At 49.2% G+C, this 18280-nt stretch overlaps 1 protein-coding gene across 6 annotated transcripts in view; it reads right to left on the bottom strand.

The window, feature by feature from the left end:
- Window positions 1–18280, bottom strand: part of SMARCA2 (SWI/SNF related, matrix associated, actin dependent regulator of chromatin, subfamily a, member 2) — a 631684-nt gene that overhangs the window by 325270 nt on the left and 288134 nt on the right. For all 6 annotated transcript variants that reach the window (XM_063913944.1, XM_063913943.1, XM_063913946.1 and 3 more), the window contains one exon: window positions 14478–14641. In XM_063913944.1, the coding sequence (XP_063770014.1) occupies window positions 14478–14641 (164 nt within the window). The remainder of the gene's footprint in view (window positions 1–14477; window positions 14642–18280) is intronic.

Below are 18280 nucleotides of genomic sequence, written 5' to 3'. Positions count from 1 at the left end.
ACATAGCCTCGGGTCAACCGATAAACTATAAAATAACCCTTATGTAAGCAATAACTATAAACAAGTCTTGCAGAAGTCGTCCGCACATGGGACGGGCGCCCAGCATCCTCTACGGACTACGAGAAATAGATTTACCGGTAAGTAAAATCTTCTTTTCTCTAACGTCCTTGAGGATGCTGGGACTCCGTAAGGACCATGGGGATTATACCAAAGCTCCCAAACGGGCGGGAGAGTGCAGATGACTGCAGCACCGATTGAGCAAACAGGAGGTCCTCCTCAGCCAGGGTATCAAACTTATAGAACTTTGCAAAGGTGTTTGACCCCGACCAAGTAGCTGCTCGGCACAACTGTAATGCCGAGACCCCTCGGGCAGCCGCCCAAGAAGAGCCCACCTTCCTCGTGGAATGGGCCTTAACCGATTTTGGCAATGGTAATCCTGCCGTAGAATGCGCCTGCTGAATCGTGTTACAGATCCAGCGAGCAATAGTCTGCTTTGAAGCAGGAGCGCCAACCTTGTTGGCCGCATACAGAACAAACCGAGCTTCAGTCTTCCTGATCCTAGCCGTTTTGGTCACATAAATCTTCAAAGCCCTGACCACATCCAGGGACTCGGAATCCTCCAAGTCCCGTGTAGCCACAGGCACGACAATAGGTTGGTTCACATGAAAAGATGAGACCACTTTTGGCAGAAATTGAGGACGCGTCCTCAACTCTGCCCTATCCACGTGAAAAACCAAGTATGGGCTTTTATGTGATAAAGCTGACAATTCTGAAACACGCCTTGCCGAAGCTAATGCCAATAACATGACCACTTTCCACGTGAGGTATTTCAACTCCACTGTTTTGAGTGGTTCAAACCAAGGTGACTTGAGGAAACGTAACACCACGTTAAAATCCCAAGGCGCCACCGGAGGTACAAAGTGAGGCTGAATATGGAGCACTCCCTTCACAAAAGTCTGTACTTCAGGAATAGAGGCCAATTCTCTTTGAAAGAATATGGATAAGGCCGAAATTTGGACCTTTATGGACCCTAATTGTAGGCCCAAATTCACTCCTGTTTGAAGGAAGTGAAGTAGACGGCCCAAATGGAACTCCTCCGTAGGAGCAGCTCTGGCCTCACACCAAGAAACATATTTTCGCCATATACGGTGATAATGTTTCAACGTCACGTCTTTCCTAGCCTTGATCAGGGTAGGAATTACCTCCTCCGGAATCCCTTTTTCCACTAGGATCCGGCGTTCAACCGCCATGCCGTCAAACGCAGCCGCGGTAAGTCTTGGAACAGACAGGGCCCCTGCTGCAGCAGGTCCTGCTTTAGAGGAAGAGGCCACGGATCTTCTGTGAGCAACTCTTGCAGCTCCGGATACCAAGTCCTCCATGGCCAATCTGGAACAATGAGGATTGTCCTGACCCTGCTTATTCTTATTATTCTCAACACCTTGGATATGAGAGGAAGAGGAGGAAACACATAGACCGATCTAAACACCCAAGGTGTCACCAGAGGGTAACTTGACCTGGCGCAATACCGCTTTAGCTTTTTGTTGAGACGGGATGCCATCATGTCTATTTGCGGCAGTCCCCACGACCCGTGATCTGTGCGAAGACTTCTTGATGATGTCCCCACTCTCCCGGATGCAGGTCGTGCCTGCTGAGGAAGTCCGCCTCCCAGTTGTCCACCTCTGGGATGAACACTGCTGATAGTGCGCTTACATGGCCTTTCGCGCAGCGTAGAATCCTGGTCGCTTCTGCCATGGCCACTCTGCTCCTTGTTCCGCCTTGGCGGTTTATATGAGCCACTGCCGTGACATTGTCTGACTGAATCAGAACCGGTTTTCCCCCGAAGCAATTCCTCCGCTTGACGCAGGGCGTTGTATATGGCCCTCAACTCCAGGACGTTGATGTGGAGACAAGTCTCTAGATTTGACCAGAGACCTTGGAAATTTCTTCCCAGTGTGACTGCTCCCCAGCCTCGGAGGCTTGCGTCCGTGGTCACCAGGACCCAGTCCTGAATGCCGAACCTGCAACCCTCTAGTAGGTGAGCACTGTGCAGCCACCACAGGAGAGATACCCTGGTCCTGGGAGACAGGGTGATCCTTTGATATATTTGTAAATGGGACCCGGACCACTTGTCCAAGGGGTCCCATTGAAAAATCATCGCATGGAACCTGCCGAAGGGGATGGCCTCGTATGAAGCCACCATCTTCCCCAGAACCCGTGTGCAATGATGCACTGAAACTTTTTTTGGCTTTAATAGGTTCCTGACCAGGGCTATGAGCTCCCGAACCTTTCCGATCGGAAGAAAAATAAGAATTTACTTACCGATAATTCTATTTCTCGTAGTCCGTAGTGGATGCTGGGACTTCGTAAGGACCATGGGGAATAGCGGCTCCGCAGGAGACAGGGCACAAAAGTAAAGCTTTAGGATCAGGTGGTGTGCACTGGCTCCTCCCCCTATGACCCTCCTCCAAGCCTCAGTTAGGATACTGTGCCCGGACGAGCGTACATAATAAGGAAGGATTTTGAATCCCGGGTAAGACTCATACCAGCCACACCAATCACACCATACAACTTGTGATCTGAACCCAGTTAACAGTATGATAAAACGTAGGAGCCTCTGAAAGATGGCTCACAACAATAAACAACCCGATGTTATTGTAACAATAACTATATACAAGTATTGCAGACAATCCGCACTTGGGATGGGCGCCCAGCATCCACTACGGACTACGAGAAATAGAATTATCGGTAAGTAAATTCTTATTTTCTCTGACGTCCTAAGTGGATGCTGGGACTCCGTAAGGACCATGGGGATTATACCAAAGCTCCCAAACGGGCGGGAGAGTGCGGATGACTCTGCAGCACCGAATGAGAGAACTCCAGGTCCTCCTCAGCCAGGGTATCAAATTTGTAGAATTTAGCAAACGTGTTTGCCCCTGACCAAGTAGCTGCTCGGCAAAGTTGTAAAGCCGAGACCCCTCGGGCAGCCGCCCAAGATGAGCCCACTTTCCTTGTGGAATGGGCTTTAACAGATTTTGGCTGTGGCAGGCCTGCCACAGAGTGTGCAAGCTGAATTGTACTACAAATCCAACGAGCAATCGTCTGCTTAGAAGCAGGAGCACCCAGCTTGTTGGGTGCATACAGGATGAACAGCGAGTCAGATTTTCTGACTCCAGCCGTCCTGGAAACATATATTTTCCGGCCTTGACAACGTCTAGCAACTTGGAGTCCTCCAAGTCCCTAGTAGCCGCAGGCACCACAATAGGTTGGTTCAGATGGACGCTGAAACCACCTTAGGGAGAAACTGAGGACGAGTCCTCAATTCCGTCCTGTCCGAATGGAAAATCAGATAAGGGCTTTTACAGGATAAAGCCGCCAATTCTGACACGCGCCTGGCCCAGGCCAGAGCCAACAGCATGACCACTTTTCCTGTGAGATATTTTAACTCCATAGATTTAAGTGGGTCAAACCAATGTGACTTTTGGGACCCAAAAACTACATTGAGATCCCAAGGTGCCACTGAAGGCACCAAAGGAGACTGTATATGCAGTACCCCTTTTACAAACGTCTGAACTTCAGGGACTGAAGCTAGTTCTTTTTGGAAGAAAATTGACAGAGCCGAAATTTGAACCTTAATGGACCCCAATTTCAGGCCCATAGACACTCCTGTTTGCAGGAAATGTAGAAATCGTCGAATTTCCTCCGTCGGGCCTTACTGGCCTCGCACCACGCAACATATTTTCGCCAAATGCGGTGATAATGTTTTGCGGTTACATCCTTCCTGGCTTTGATCAGGATAGGGATGACTTCATCCGGAATGCCTTTTTCCTTCAGGATCCGGCGTTCAACCGCCATGCCGTCAAACGCAGCCGCGGTAAGTCTTGGAACAGACAGGGTCCTTGCTGTAGCAGGTCCCTTCTTAGAGGTAGAGGCTACGGATCCTCCGTGAGCATCTCTTGAAGTTCCGGTTACCAAGTCCTTATTGGCCAATCCGGGGCCACGAATATAGTGCTTACTCCTCTCCATCTTATCAATCTCAGTACCTTGGGTATGAGAGGCAGAGGAGGGAACCCATACACTGATTGGTACACCCACGGTGTTACCAGAGCCTTTACAGCTATTGACTGAGGGTCCCTTGACCTGGCGCAATACCTGTCGAGTTTTTCCCAACGGTTTATAATCATGTGGAGGACTTCTGGGTGAAGTTCCCACTCTCCCGGGTGGAGGTCGTGCTGAGGAAATCTACTTCCCAGTTGTCGACTCCCGGAATGAATACTGCCGACAGTGCTATCACATGGTTTTCCGCCCAGCGAAGAATCCTTGCAGCTTCTGCCATTGCCCTCCTGCTTCTTGTGGCACCCTGTCTGTTTACGTGGGTGACTGCCGTAATGTTGTCCGACTGGATCAACACCGGCTGACCTTGAAGCAGAGGTCTTGCTAAGCTTAGAGCATTGTAAATGGCCCTTAGCTTCAAATATTTATGTGAAGTGATGTCTCCAGGCTTGACCATAAGCCCTGGATATTCCTTCCCTGTGTGACTGCTCCCCAGCCTCGCAGGCTGGCATCCGTGGTCACCAGGACCCAGTCCTGAATGCCGAATCTGCGGCCCTCTAGAAGAAGAGCACTCTGCAACCACCACAGGAGGGATACCCCTGTCCTTGGTGACAGGGTTATCCGCTGATGCATCTGAAGATGCGACCCGGACCATTTTTCCAGTAGGTCCCACTGGAAAGTCCTTGCGTGGAATCTGCCAAATGGGATTGCTTCATAGGAAGCCACCATTTTTACACAGAACCCTTGTGCATTGATGCACTGAGACTTGGCTCGGTTTTAGGAGGTTCCTGACTAGCTCGGATAACTCCCTGGCTTTCTCCTCCGGGAGAAACACCTTCTTTCTGGACTGTGTCCAGGATCATCCCTAGGAACAGAAGACAAGTCGTCGGAACCAGCTGCGATTTTGGAATATTGAGAATCCAATCGTGCTGCCGCAACACTACCTGAGATAGTGCTACACTGACCTCCAACTGTTCCCTGGATCTTACCCTTATCAGGGAATCGTCCAAGTAAAGAATAACTAAAATTCCCTTCCTTCGAAGGAATATCATCATTTCGGTCCGTACTTTAGTAAAGACCCGGGGTGCCGTGGACCATCCCTACGGCAGCGTCTGAACTGATAGTGACAGTTCTGTACCATAACCTGAGGTACCCTTGGTGAGAAGGGTAAATTTTTTGACATGAAGGTAAGCATCCTTGATGTCCCGAGACATCATGTAGTCCCCTTCTTCCAGGTTCGCAATCACTGCTCTGAGTGACTCAATCTTGAATTTGAACCTCTGTATTCAAAGATTTTAGATTTAGAATCGGTCTCACCGAGCCGTCTGGCTTCGGTACCACAATAGTGTGGAATAATACCCCGTTTCCTTTTGCAGGAGGGGTACCTTGATTATCACCTGCTGGGAATACAGCTTGTGAAAGGCTTCCAAAACTGCCTCCCTGTCAGAGGGAGACGTCGGTAAAACAGACTTTTGGAAACGGCGAGGGGGAGACGTCTCGAATTCCAATTTGTACCCATGAAATATTACCTGAAGGATCCAGGGGTCTACTTGCGAGTGAGCCCACTGCGCACTGAAATTCATTGAGAACGGGCCCCCACCGTGCCTGAGCTTGTAAAGCCCTAGCATCATACTGAGGGCTTGGCAGAGGCGGGAAAGGGTTTCTGTTCCTGGGAACTGGCTCATCTCTGTAGCCTTTTTCCTCTCCCTCTGTCACGAGCAGAAAAGAGGAACCTTTTGTCCGCTTGCCAACAAAGGACTGCGCCTGATAATACTGCGTCTTATTTTGAGAGGCGACCTGGGGTACAAACGTGGATATCCCAGCTGTTGCCGTGGCCACCAGGTCTGAAAGACCGACCCCAAATGCCTTTTTTAAGGCAATACTTCCAAATGCCGTTTGGAATCCGCCTCACCTGACCACTTTACTGGTAGAATTGGACAACGCACTTATACTTGATGCCAGTCGGCAATATTCCGCTGTGCATCTCGCATATATTTTAAATGCTCTATAGGCAATAATATACTGTCCTTATCTAGGATATCAATATTTCCAGTCAGGGAATCCGACCACGCCAACCCAGCACTGCACATCCAGGCTGAGGCGATTGCTGGTCGCAGTATAACACCAGTATGTGTGTAAATACATTTTAGGATACCCTCCTGCTTTCTATCAGCAGGATCCTTAAGGGCGGCCATCTCAGGAGAGGGTAGAGCCCTTTTTCTTACAAGCGTGTGAGTGCCTTATCCCCCCTAGGGGGTGTTTCCCAACGCACCCTAACCTCTGGCGGGAAAAGGTATACTGCCAATAACTTTTTTAGAAATTATCAATTGTTATCGGGGGGAAACCCACGCATCATCAATTTTATTTCTCAGATTCAGGAAAACTACAGGTAGTTTTTCCTCACCAAACATAATACCCCTTTTTGGTGGTACTCATATTATCAGAAATGTGTAAACATTTTCCCTTGCCTCAATCATGTAACGTGTGGCCCTATTGGAAATCACGGTTGTCTCTTCACCGTCGACACAGGAGTCAGTATCCGTGTCGGCGTCTGTATCTGCCATCTGAGGTAACGGGCGCTTTAGAGCCCCTGACGGCCTATGAGACGTTTGGACAGGCACAAGCTGAGTAGCCGGCTGTCTCATGTCAACCACTGTCTTTTATACAGAGCTGACACTGTCACGTAATTTTCAACAGTACATCCACTCAGGTGTCGACCCCCTAGGGGGTGACATCACTATTACAGACAATCTGCTCCGTCTCCACATCATTTTTCTCCTCATACATGTCGACACAAACGTACCGACACACAGCACACACACAGGGAATGCTCTGATAGAGGACAGGACCCCACTAGCCCTTTGGGGAGACAGAGGGAGAGTTTGCCAGCACACACCAAAGCGCTATAAACTGTATAGGGACAACCTTATAATAAGTGTCTATCCCTTATAGCTGCTTATATATATTTTTAGCCAAATAAGTGCCCCCCCTCTCTGTTGTACCCTGTTTCTGTAGTGCAGTGCAGGGGAGAGTCTGGGAGCCTTCCTACCAGCGGAGCTGTGTGGGAAAATGGCGCCGTGTGCTGAGGAGATAGGCCCCGCCTCCTTCTCGGCGGGCTCTTCTCCCGCTTTTATCTGGAAAACTGGCAGGGGTTAAATACATCCATATAGCCCAGGGGCTATATGTGATGTATTTTTTGCCATAGGAGGTATTTACATTGCTGCCCAGGGCGCCCCCCCCCCCCCCCCCCCAGCGCCCTGCACCCTCAGTGACCGCAGTGTGAAGTGTGCTGAGAGCAATGGCGCACAGCTGCAGTGCTGTGCGCTACCTTAATGAAGACAGGAACGTCTTCTGCCGCCGATTTCTGGACCTCTTCACTCTTCAGCATCTGTAAGGGGGCCGGCGGCGCGGCTCCGGGACCCATCCAGGCTGTACCTGTGATCGTCCCTCTGGAGCTAATGTCCAGTAGCCAAGAAGCCCAATCCACTCTGCACGCAGGTGAGTTCGCTTCTTCTCCCCTTAGTCCCTCGATGCAGTGAGCCTGTTGCCAGCAGGTCTCACTGAAAATAAAAAACCTATTTAAACTTTACTTCTAAGCAGCTCAGGAGAGCCACCTAGCCTGCACCCTTCTCGTTCGGGCACAAAAATCTAACTGAGGCTTGGAGGAGGGTCATAGGGGGAGGAGCCAGTGCACACCACCTGATCCTAAAGCTTTACTTTTGTGCCCTGTCTCCTGCGGAGCCGCTATTCCCCATGGTCCTTACGGAGTCCCAGCATCCACTTAGGACGTCAGAGAAAACCTTTTTCTGGTCTGTGTCTAGAATCAGGCCCAAAAAGGTCAGACGCGTTGTAGGGACTAGCTGGGACTTCGGTATATTGAGAATCCAGCCGTGTAACCGCAACGTCTTCATGGACAGAGACACGCTGTTAGCAACTTCTCCCAAGATCTCGCCTTTATGAGGAGATCGTGCAAGTATGGGATAATTGTGACACCCAGCCTGCGCAGGAGCACCATCATTTCCGCTATTACCTTGGTGAAAATGCTCGAGGCCGTGGAAAGCCCAAACGGCAACGTCTGAAATTGGTAGCGACAGTCCTGCACTGCATATCTCAGGAACGCCTGGTGAGGGGTGAATATCGGAACATGAAGGTAAGCATCCTTTATGTCCAGGGACACCATCCAATCCCCCCCCTCCAGGCTGGCAATGACCGCCCTGAGTGATTCCATTTTGAACTTGAACCTCTTCAAGTACCGGTTCAGGGATTTTAGGTATAAAATGGGTCTGACCGAACCGTCTGGTTTCGGGACCACAAACAGGGTTGAGTAATATCCCTCTCCTTGCTGGGGATGAGGAACTGTGACAATCACCTGTTGAATATACAATTTTTGGATTGCTGCCAACACTAGCTCCCTCTCTGACGGGGAAGCCGGCAGAGCCGATTTGAAAAACCGGCGAGGAGGCAAGTCTTCGAATTCCAGCCTGTATCCCTGAGAAACAATCTCTACTGCCCAAGGATCCACCTGCGAGTGAACCCAGACGTGGCTGAAAAACCGAAGACGAGCCCCCCACTAGATCTGCCTCCCCCTGGGAAGCCCCAGCGTCATGCGGTGGACTTTGCAGATGCAGGTGAGGACTTCTGCTCCTGGGAACTAGCTGTGTGCAGCTTTTTTCCCTTGCCTTTTCCTCTGGCAACAAAGGACGATCTCCATACCTTCTTGCTCTTATTGGAACGAAAGGACTGCATTTGATAATGAGGTGCCTTTTTTGTATGCTGCGGGGGGACATAAGGTAAGGAATTCGACTTACCAGCCGTAGCAGTAGAGACCAGGTCCGAGATGCCGTCTCCAAACAACTCCTCCCCTTTGTAAGGCAAGGGACTCCATATGCCGCTTTGAATCGGCATCTCCCGTCCACTGTCGGGTCCACAAGAGCCGCCTAGTAGAAATAGACAGAGTTTATTCTGGAGCTTAATAAACAAATGTCTCTTTGAGCATCTCTCATATACAAGACAGCATCTCTGATATGCTCTATGGTCATTAAAATGGCATCCCTATCTAAGGTGTCAATCTCCGTAGATAAGGAATCTGCCCATGCCACAACAGCACTACAAACCCAGGCCGACGCCATAGCCGGTCTAACAATAGTACCTGAATGAGTGTAAATGTGCTTCATGGTAATTTCCTGCTTGCGATCAGCAGGATCCTTGGGGGAAGCCGTATCCTGAGAAGGCAGTGCCACCTTTTTGGATAAGTGTGTCAGCGCCTTGTCTACTTTAGGCGAAGATTCCCATTGTATCCTATCCGTTTGTGGAAAAGGATACGCCATAAGAATCCTTTTGGGAACTTGTGGTCTCCTATCTGCAGATTCCCAAGCCTTTTCGCACAATTCGCTCAGCTCAAATGAGGACGGAAAGGTGACCTCAGGCTTTTTCCCTTTATACATGTGTACCTCTTGTCAGGGACAGGGGGTTCCTCAGTAATATGCAAAACCTCTTTAATGGCAATAATCATGTACCGAATACCTTTTGCTACCCTCGGTTGTAATTTTGCATCTTCATAGTCGACACTAGAGTCAGTATCCGTGTCGGTATCTGTGTCATCGATCTGGGATATGGTGCGCTTCTGAGACCCCGAAGGTCTTGGCGCCACAGGGACAGGCATGGTCTGGCTACCTGACTGATCCCTAGCTTCAGCCTTGTCTAACCTTTTATGCAATAGATTGACATTTGCATTTAAGACATTCAGCATATCCACCCATTCCGGTGTCGGCGTTGCTGACGGCGACATGACATTCAAGCACTCCCCCTCCACATTAAGCGAGCCTTCCTCGTCAAACATGTCGACACACGCGTACCGACATACTTCACACACACAGGGAAACTCCTTTCTGAAGACAGTATCCCCTTTAAGGCCCTTTGGAGAGACAGAGAGAGTATGCCAGCACACACCCCAGCGCTATACCCATGGAAAAAAACACAGAATGCCCTTTTCCAGAAGCGCTGAGTAGTAATAAAACGCCAATTATGTGCCCCCCCCCCCCCCTCTCCTTCAAACCCCCTTTCACCGTGTGTAAAGCAGGTGAGAGTCCGGGAAGCTTCTGTGCTGTGGAGAGAAAATGGCGCTGGTGAGTGCTGAGGGAGAAGCGCCGCCCCCTCGGCGGCGGGCTTCTGTCCCGCTCAGAGTTATTAAAAAATGGCGGGGGCTCTTTTATATACATGTACAGTGCCCACCTGTACATGTATATTGTCTTTTGCCATAAGAGAGGTGCTATATTGCTGCACAGGGCGCTCCCCCTGCGCCCTGCACCCTTACAGTGACCGGAGTGTGTGAGGTGTATGGGAGCAATGACGCACAAGCTGCAGTGCTGTGCGTTACCTCAGTGAAGCTCTGAAGGCTTCTGCCGCCTGAGACGTCTTCTGACTTTGTTTCTTCTGGCTCTGTGAGGAGAACGGCAGCGCGGCTCTGGGAGTGAACGCCCAGGACGAACCTGTGTTCACCCCCTCTGGAGCGAATGGTGTCCAGTAGCCGAGGAAGCAGAGCCTATCATTTAAGAAGGTCTGCCCCTCTCTCCTCAGTCCCTCGATGCAGGAAGCCTGTTGCCAGCAGTGCTCCCTGTAAAAATATAGAAAAAATCCAAACAGAAATGCTTTCTAGGCAGAGAACTCAGAGGAGCTCCCTGCAGTGCACCCATTTCCCTCTGGGCACAGTGTAAAACTGAGGTCTGGAGGAGGGGCATAGAGGGAGGAGCCAGTGCACATCCAGAATCCAAAGCTTTCTTAAAGTGCCCTATCTCATGCGGAGCCCGTCTATTCCCCATGGTCCTTACGGAGTCCCAGCATCCTCAAGGACATTAGAGAAAGTTGCGTTAACGCAATGAAACGCGTTGGTGAGATCTGCAGTTTTGTATTTACTCCCACCAATTGATCTACTGGACGATTGACACCTGGACCAGGTCCCCCGTTGATACATGTTCTGAACCCTGCCATAGGAGTGATTTCTTCACACCGTGGAACTATATCTGCATCACCAACCAAGTGAAAGCCATTTGCGGACGCCGATCCGCTTAAACACCTTGAGAGACGCTGGTGGTAATTATAACTCACGGTTGTGACTTGCATGGGCCTATTGGGACCAACGGGACTGTTTATTGGAACAGGTTATTAAACTTTCCTCGATCATGATAATTTGAAATTGGGAGGAGCACTATTCAATTTGTATACCAACTTCTTCAGTATATTTCTACTAATGTGGATTTTATATACATTTTTTATATGCATCCTGCTCATTTTTAATTCTATTAAATTGTGGTGTTCTTACTGTGACCTACAAGCGCTATTTGTTTTCTTGTACCTAAATACTTAGCTGATTCACAAATGTGATCGGTGACAAGTATAAGCTGGTCCGAGTAAAGAGCCTGTTGTAGGCCTAACCTGAGCTGTTTGCCCATGATACTACAGCCTTGTTAACCCAAACTCCAACAAAAGCAGGTCTATGCTGTATACATGGACTTTAGCATGGCTCCAGCTTACGCTCCGACGGGTATTTAAGCATCGCTGCAGCTGGGACTGGAATAGTTAACTTTTTTTAAAGTTTTGAAATGGAAGAATCCACTGGCGGCAAATTTTCCCATCAAGTTGTCACAGCCTGTGGGGAAGGATAGTTAGACAGAAATCACTTTTGGTATCGAAAAACGTTTATCTGGATTTCACCACCTTCCGACAACTGCTTATTAAAAGTATCTGAATAAGGAAAACGCAGTGTCTCACTTTGTCTTTTAGCAAATAAAACTTTATGTTTTGACAGAGGCTCCTCTGTCTCAGTGAAATCTAATACCTGGTGGACTGGCCTAACGATATCAGATCTGGCATTAAATCATCTGAATGTAACACAGAGGACACCGGTAAATTATGAGACAAACGATGACGACTCCCAGGAATTAAACTATACATAGACTTTTGTAAACCCTGCAAAGTTCTAGAAATATCCCGAGCCCACTCTGGCTGCTCAGACGGAATTAACCTAGAATCAGATTTAGCCGCCTCACGATTTTTTTGTGCAGCGGACAACTCTGATTTCAAATCAGCCATCACACCTGCCATCATCTCCCAAGGAGGATCAGGGCAGAGGACCGTATCTGAACCCGTATTTGAACCCGTATTTGCAAGACACACTGTGCAAGTGGAAGTTCCTTCACGTAACACACACACACAGATATCGCAGATAATCTGCCTTTGATTTGCAGTAGCTTTACTCTCATGCACACGGACAGACAGTATAATAGTGCAACACAAGTCCTCACGACTCAGTAAAAAAAAAGTGAAATGAAGCGTGTATTAGACTGAGTGCTAATATACATGGCCATCCCCTCTATGTGAGGGGAAATGCTGGACTAGGGACACCATTACATCTCCCCCACCGCTATATCTATGGCTAGCGGTGACGGGCAAACAGCGTGACTCGCAATATTCCCCTGAGAGGCATTGCAGGGGAGCAGAGATGGGGGTGCCGTGGCAGCAGTGTGGGGCGGGCGGTCGGGCGGCCGTCACAGAGCAGCGGGCAGCCAGCGGCAGTCACGGAGCAGCGGGCGGCCAGCGGCAGTCACAGAGCAGCGGGCGGCCAGCGGCAGTCACAGAGCAGCGGGCGGCCAGCGGCAGTCACAGAGCAGCGGGCGGCCAGCGGCAGTCACAGAGCAGCGGGCGGCCAGCGGCAGTCACAGAGCAGCGGGCGGCCAGCGGCAGTCACAGAGCAGCGGGCGGCCAGCGGCAGTCACAGAGCAGCGGGCGGCCAGCGGCAGTCACAGAGCAGCGGGCGGCCAGCGGCAGTCACAGAGCAGCGGGCGGCCAGCGGCAGTCACAGAGCAGCGGGCGGCCAGCGGCAGTCACAGAGCAGCGGGCGGCCAGCGGCAGTCACAGAGCAGCGGGCGGCCAGCGGCAGTCACAGAGCAGCGGGCGGCCAGCGGCAGTCACAGAGCAGCGGGCAGCCAGCGGCAGTCACAGAGCAGCGGGCGGCCAGCGGCAGTCACAGAGCAGCGGGCAGCCAGCGGCAGTCACAGAGCAGCGGGCAGCCAGCGGCAGTGAGAGCAGCGGGCAGCCAGCGGTAGTGACAGAGCAGCGGGCAGCCAGCAGTAGTGACAGAGCAGCGGGCAGCCAGCAGTAGTGACAGAGCAGCAGGCAGCCAGCTGCAGTGAAAGTGTGGCAGGCGGCCAGCGGCAGTGAGAGAGCAGCGGGCGGCCAGCGGCAGTGGGAGCTGACCATGCGAGCGCTGGAGAGAGGCGGGCGCCTAGTGGCGGATAGTTCGCTGATATAGATCTATGGAGGGGCACCTTTGTCTGAGCGCCGACAAGCCTATGCTGCACTGAGCAGCACACAGCCCCAGACCCAAGCTTCTTAGAAAGCTGGGAAGGGACTGTGAAAGCAAAAAGTTAAAATCTTTAGTAAAAATAAAAAGTCTGGAGACTCCAGAATGAGCCTTTCCCTGGTGAAGGCACAAAAAACACTGGGGTATCTTGGGAGTATGGAGGGGGAGGAGGGTTACTAATTTAAATATTTAAATGTGCCTGTCCCTGCTAACGCCCCGTCCATATCCCAAGAGTACCCCCAGTGACCCCTTGTGGATGAAAAATAAATAAATATGACAAGAGATGACAGGATTGATCACAGGATGTTTTGCAATTACCACAATGGAAATTTCAAAGCCAGAAAGGTTTTTCATCAGGCCCATTATTTGAAACAAAAAGACAGTACAGCTAATGTGCTTATAGTACTGTATGTAAACATACATATAACCTATTTCTAAATCCATTTACTGGCACTTGGGGGGAGGAGGGGGGGGGGGGGGGGGGGGAGACAAAAAACGTGAACAGAAGTACACTAATTCTGCAGGTAAATATCTCTGCATGTGTTAACAATACATACCTCCCCACATGACCCTCTCCAGGAGGGACAGTATGCTCTGCTCCTGGACTTCCCTCTTAATGTATGATTGCCATCACCTGTACTAAAACACCCTTCTTATCCATTAACCTGTTCAAAACAGGTGCCGGCAATCAAATTAAGTGAGAAGTCCAGAAGCAGAGCATTTTGTCCACCTCCTGGAGAGGGTCATGTTGGGAGGAATGCAATAACTGAAAACAAAAAACCATTAATGGATGTCAGTAGGTTAGTTCCCAAGTGACCAAATTAGAAACGAGAGATGCCTTGTTTGGAGTCATCAAGCAATCATTTTTAAATTGGGTTAACCAACAACAAAAATAAACTACAAAACTGGAGAATAAAAAAGATCAGCAGTCACTGAAGACAAATATTTTTCAAAAGTTGCTTACACTTACTCCCCCAAGATGTTTAACCATTAACCTCATCCTATTACATCCTAAGTGACTTAAAACATTTCAAACAATGCAATAAAAGGAAACAAATGTTCTACTTACGAGAGTGGAACAATAATAAGATAGGGGCCATTAAGTCTTTTGTGTTCCATGAGATAGGTTATGAGTGCAATAGTCTGAATTGTCTTTCCAAGACCCATTTCATCAGCAAGGATTCCATTTAAGTTGTTGTTATATAGGGAAACCATCCATTCCAAGCCCTGGACCTGAAATTACCGAGCAAAATACAGATAAAAATCTGCACATCTGACGAGAACACTTTTCTACTGATCTATTTAAACAAGCTAAACAATTCTCACTACACTTTTAGGGGGGGGGGGAAATAGCTTTAAAACTTAAGTGTACAATATTTTAATTACCTAAGCTGTAACTGAAGTGCACAGACTAGCATTTCTTTAATTATCACCAATCTACTCCACAACGCTTTATAACTGGAAATAAAATACTATAATAATTAAAAATTGGGTATTGTAAAAAATAAAAAAGGTAAGAGGGCCATGGTTACAAACATACAGGGCATACTGGTCTTGCCAGCTGCAGTAGAGAAACTTGCTTAGTGGGACTATATGACCCAGACACACAGCAAAGTTTCTGTATAGAAATTGAATAAATACAAGTTTGAACTGCGAAGAGATGTGGTGATCGGGTAGACTATTTTAGAGAAATTAGGAAGGCGAGTATGGAATTAGGTAAGGTTCACTTATACGGTGAGTTTCTGGAAATGTTCAAGGGCTTGGAGGCTAGGGGAAAGAGTTGTAACGTGAAGGAGAGAATTCCCCAGAGTGGGTAAACTTAACATGTCTAAGACTGAGTTGATCATCTTCCCTCCCTCCCGCATAACCTCACCTCTCACAATCTCATTATCTATTGATGGCACCACTAGCTCCTCTAGCCCCCAAGTGCGCTGTCTTGGATTAATCCTTGACTTCAAACCACACATTCAACACCTCTCACAAACCTGCTGTTTTCATCTAAAAAAATAAGAATTTACTTACCGATAATTCTATTTCTCGGAGTCCGTAGTGGATGCTGGGGTTCCTGAAAGGACCATGGGGAATAGCGGCTCCGCAGGAGACAGGGCACAAAAGTAAAGCTTTTACAGGTCAGGTGGTGTGTACTGGCTCCTCCCCCTATGACCCTCCTCCAGACTCCAGTTAGGTACTGTGCCCGGACGAGCGTACACAATAAGGGAGGATTTTGAATCCCGGGTAAGACTCATACCAGCCACACCAATCACACCGTACAACTTGTGATCTAAACCCAGTTAACAGTATGATAACAGAGGAGCCTCTGAAAGATGGCTTCCTAAACAATAACCCGAATTAGTTAACAATAACTATGTACAAGTATTGCAGATAATCCGCACTTGGGATGGGCGCCCAGCATCCACTACGGACTCCGAGAAATAGAATTATCGGTAAGTAAATTCTTATTTTCTCTATCGTCCTAAGTGGATGCTGGGGTTCCTGAAAGGACCATGGGGATTATACCAAAGCTCCCAAACGGGCGGGAGAGTGCGGATGACTCTGCAGCACCGAATGAGAGAACTCCAGGTCCTCCTTTGCCAGGGTATCAAATTTGTAAAAATTTACAAACGTGTTCTCCCCTGACCACGTAGCTGCTCGGCAGAGTTGTAATGCCGAGACCCCTCGGGCAGCCGCCCAAGATGAGCCCACCTTCCTTGCGGAATGGGCCTTAACAGATTTAGGCTGTGGCAGGCCTGCCACAGAATGTACAAGTTGAATGTTGTTACAAATCCAACGAGCAATCGACTGCTTAGAAGCAGGTGCACCCAACTTGTTGGGTGCATACAGTATAAACAGCGAGTCAGATTTTCTGACTCCAGCCGTCCTTTAAATGTATATTTTTAAGGCTCTGACAACGTCCAACAACTTGGAGTCCTTCAAGTCGTCTGTAGCCGCAGGCACTACAATAGGCTGGTTCAGGTGAAACGCTGATACCACCTTAGGGAGAAAATGCGGACGCGTCCGCAGCTCTGCCCTATGTCGAATGGAAAATTAAATAAGGGCTTTTATAAAACAAAGCCGCCAGTTCAGATACTCTCCCGGCCGAAGCCAGGGCCAGTAACAGTCACTTTCCATGTGAGATATTTCAAATCCACATTCTTTAGTGGTTCAAACCAATTGGATTTGAGGAAATCTAAAACTACATTTAGATCCCACGGTGCCACCTTAGGCACCACAGGAGGCTGTATATGCAGTACTCCTTTGATAAAAATCTGGACCTCAGGGACTGAGGCCAATTCTTTTTGGAAGAATATTGATAGGGCCGAAATTTGAACCTTAATAGATCCCAATTTGAGACCCATAGACAATCCTGATTGCAGGAAATGTAGGAAAACGACCCAGTTGAAATTCCTCCATCGGAGCACTCCGCTGCTCGCACCACGCAACATATTTTCGCCAAATACGGCGATAATGCTTCGCGGTGACTTCCTTCCTTGCCTTTATCAAGGTAGGAATAACTTCTTCTGGAATGCCTTTTCCTTTTAGGATCTGGCATTCAAACGCCATGCCGTCAAACGCAGCCGCGGTAAGTCTTGAAAAAGACAAGTACCCTGCTGAAGCAGGTCCCTTCTCAGAAGTAGAGGCCACGGATCGTCCGTGACCATCTCTTGAAGTTCCGGGTACCAAGTCCTTCTTGGCCAATCCGGAGCCACTAGTCTTACTCCTCTTTGCCGTATAATCCTCAATACCTTTGGTATGAGAGGCAGAGGAGGAAACACATATACCGACTGGTACACCCAAGGTGTTACCAGCGCGTCCACAGCTATTGCCTGCGGATCTCTTGACCTGGCGCAATACCTGTCCAGTGTTTTGTTGAGGCGAGACGCCATCATGTCCACCATTGGTTTTACCCAACGGTTTAATAGCATGTGGAAAACTTCTGGATGAAGTCCCCACTCTCCCGGGTGAAGGTCGTGTCTGCTGAGGAAGTCTGCTTCCCAGTTGTCCACGCCCGGGATGAATACTGCTGACAGTGCTATCACGTGATTCTCCGCCCAGCGAAGGATCCTGGCAGCTTCTGCCATTGCCCTCCTGCTTCTTGTGCCGCCCTGTCTGTTTACATGGGCGACTGCCGTGATGTTGTCCGACTGGATCAACACCGGTCTTCCTTGAAGCAGAGGTTCCGCCTGGCTTAGAGCATTGTAGATTGCTCTTAGTTCCAGAATGCTTATGTGAAGAGACTTTTTCAGGCTCGACCACACTCCCTGGAAATTTCTTCCCTGTGTGACTGCTCCCCAGCCTCTCAGGCTGGTATCCGTGGTCACCAGGATCCAATCCTGCATGCCGAATCTGCGGCCCTCCAATAGATGAGCCTCCTGCAACCACCACAGAAGGGATACCCTTGTCCTCGGCGACAGGGTTATCCGCAGGTGCATCTGAAGATGCGACCCTGACCATTTGTCCAACAGATCCCTTTGCATGGAATCTGCCGAAAGGGATTGCTTCGTAAGAAGCTACCATTTTTTCCCAGGACTCTTGTGCATTGATGTACAGACACCTTTCCTGGTTTTAGGAGGTTCCTGACCAGGTCAGATAACTCCTTGGCTTTCTCTTCGGGAAGAAAAACCTTTTTCTGAACTGTGTCCAGAATCATCCCCAGGAACAGCAGACGAGTTGTCGGCATTAATTGGGATTTTGGAATATTCAGAATCCATCCGTGCTGCTTTAGCACCTCTTGAGATAGTGCTAAACCCATCTCTAGCTGTTCTCTGGACCTTGCCCTTATTAGGAGATCGTCCAAGTATGGGATAATTAATACGCCTTTTCTTCGAAGAAGAAATATTATCTCGGCCATTACCTTTGTAAAGACCCGAGGTG

Source organism: Pseudophryne corroboree, chromosome 1, assembly GCF_028390025.1.
Source record: "Pseudophryne corroboree isolate aPseCor3 chromosome 1, aPseCor3.hap2, whole genome shotgun sequence".
Taxonomy (NCBI): Eukaryota; Metazoa; Chordata; class Amphibia; order Anura; family Myobatrachidae; genus Pseudophryne; species Pseudophryne corroboree.
Note: the sequence above shows the minus strand (reverse complement) of the source record. Positions and strands in the feature narration are given on the sequence as shown.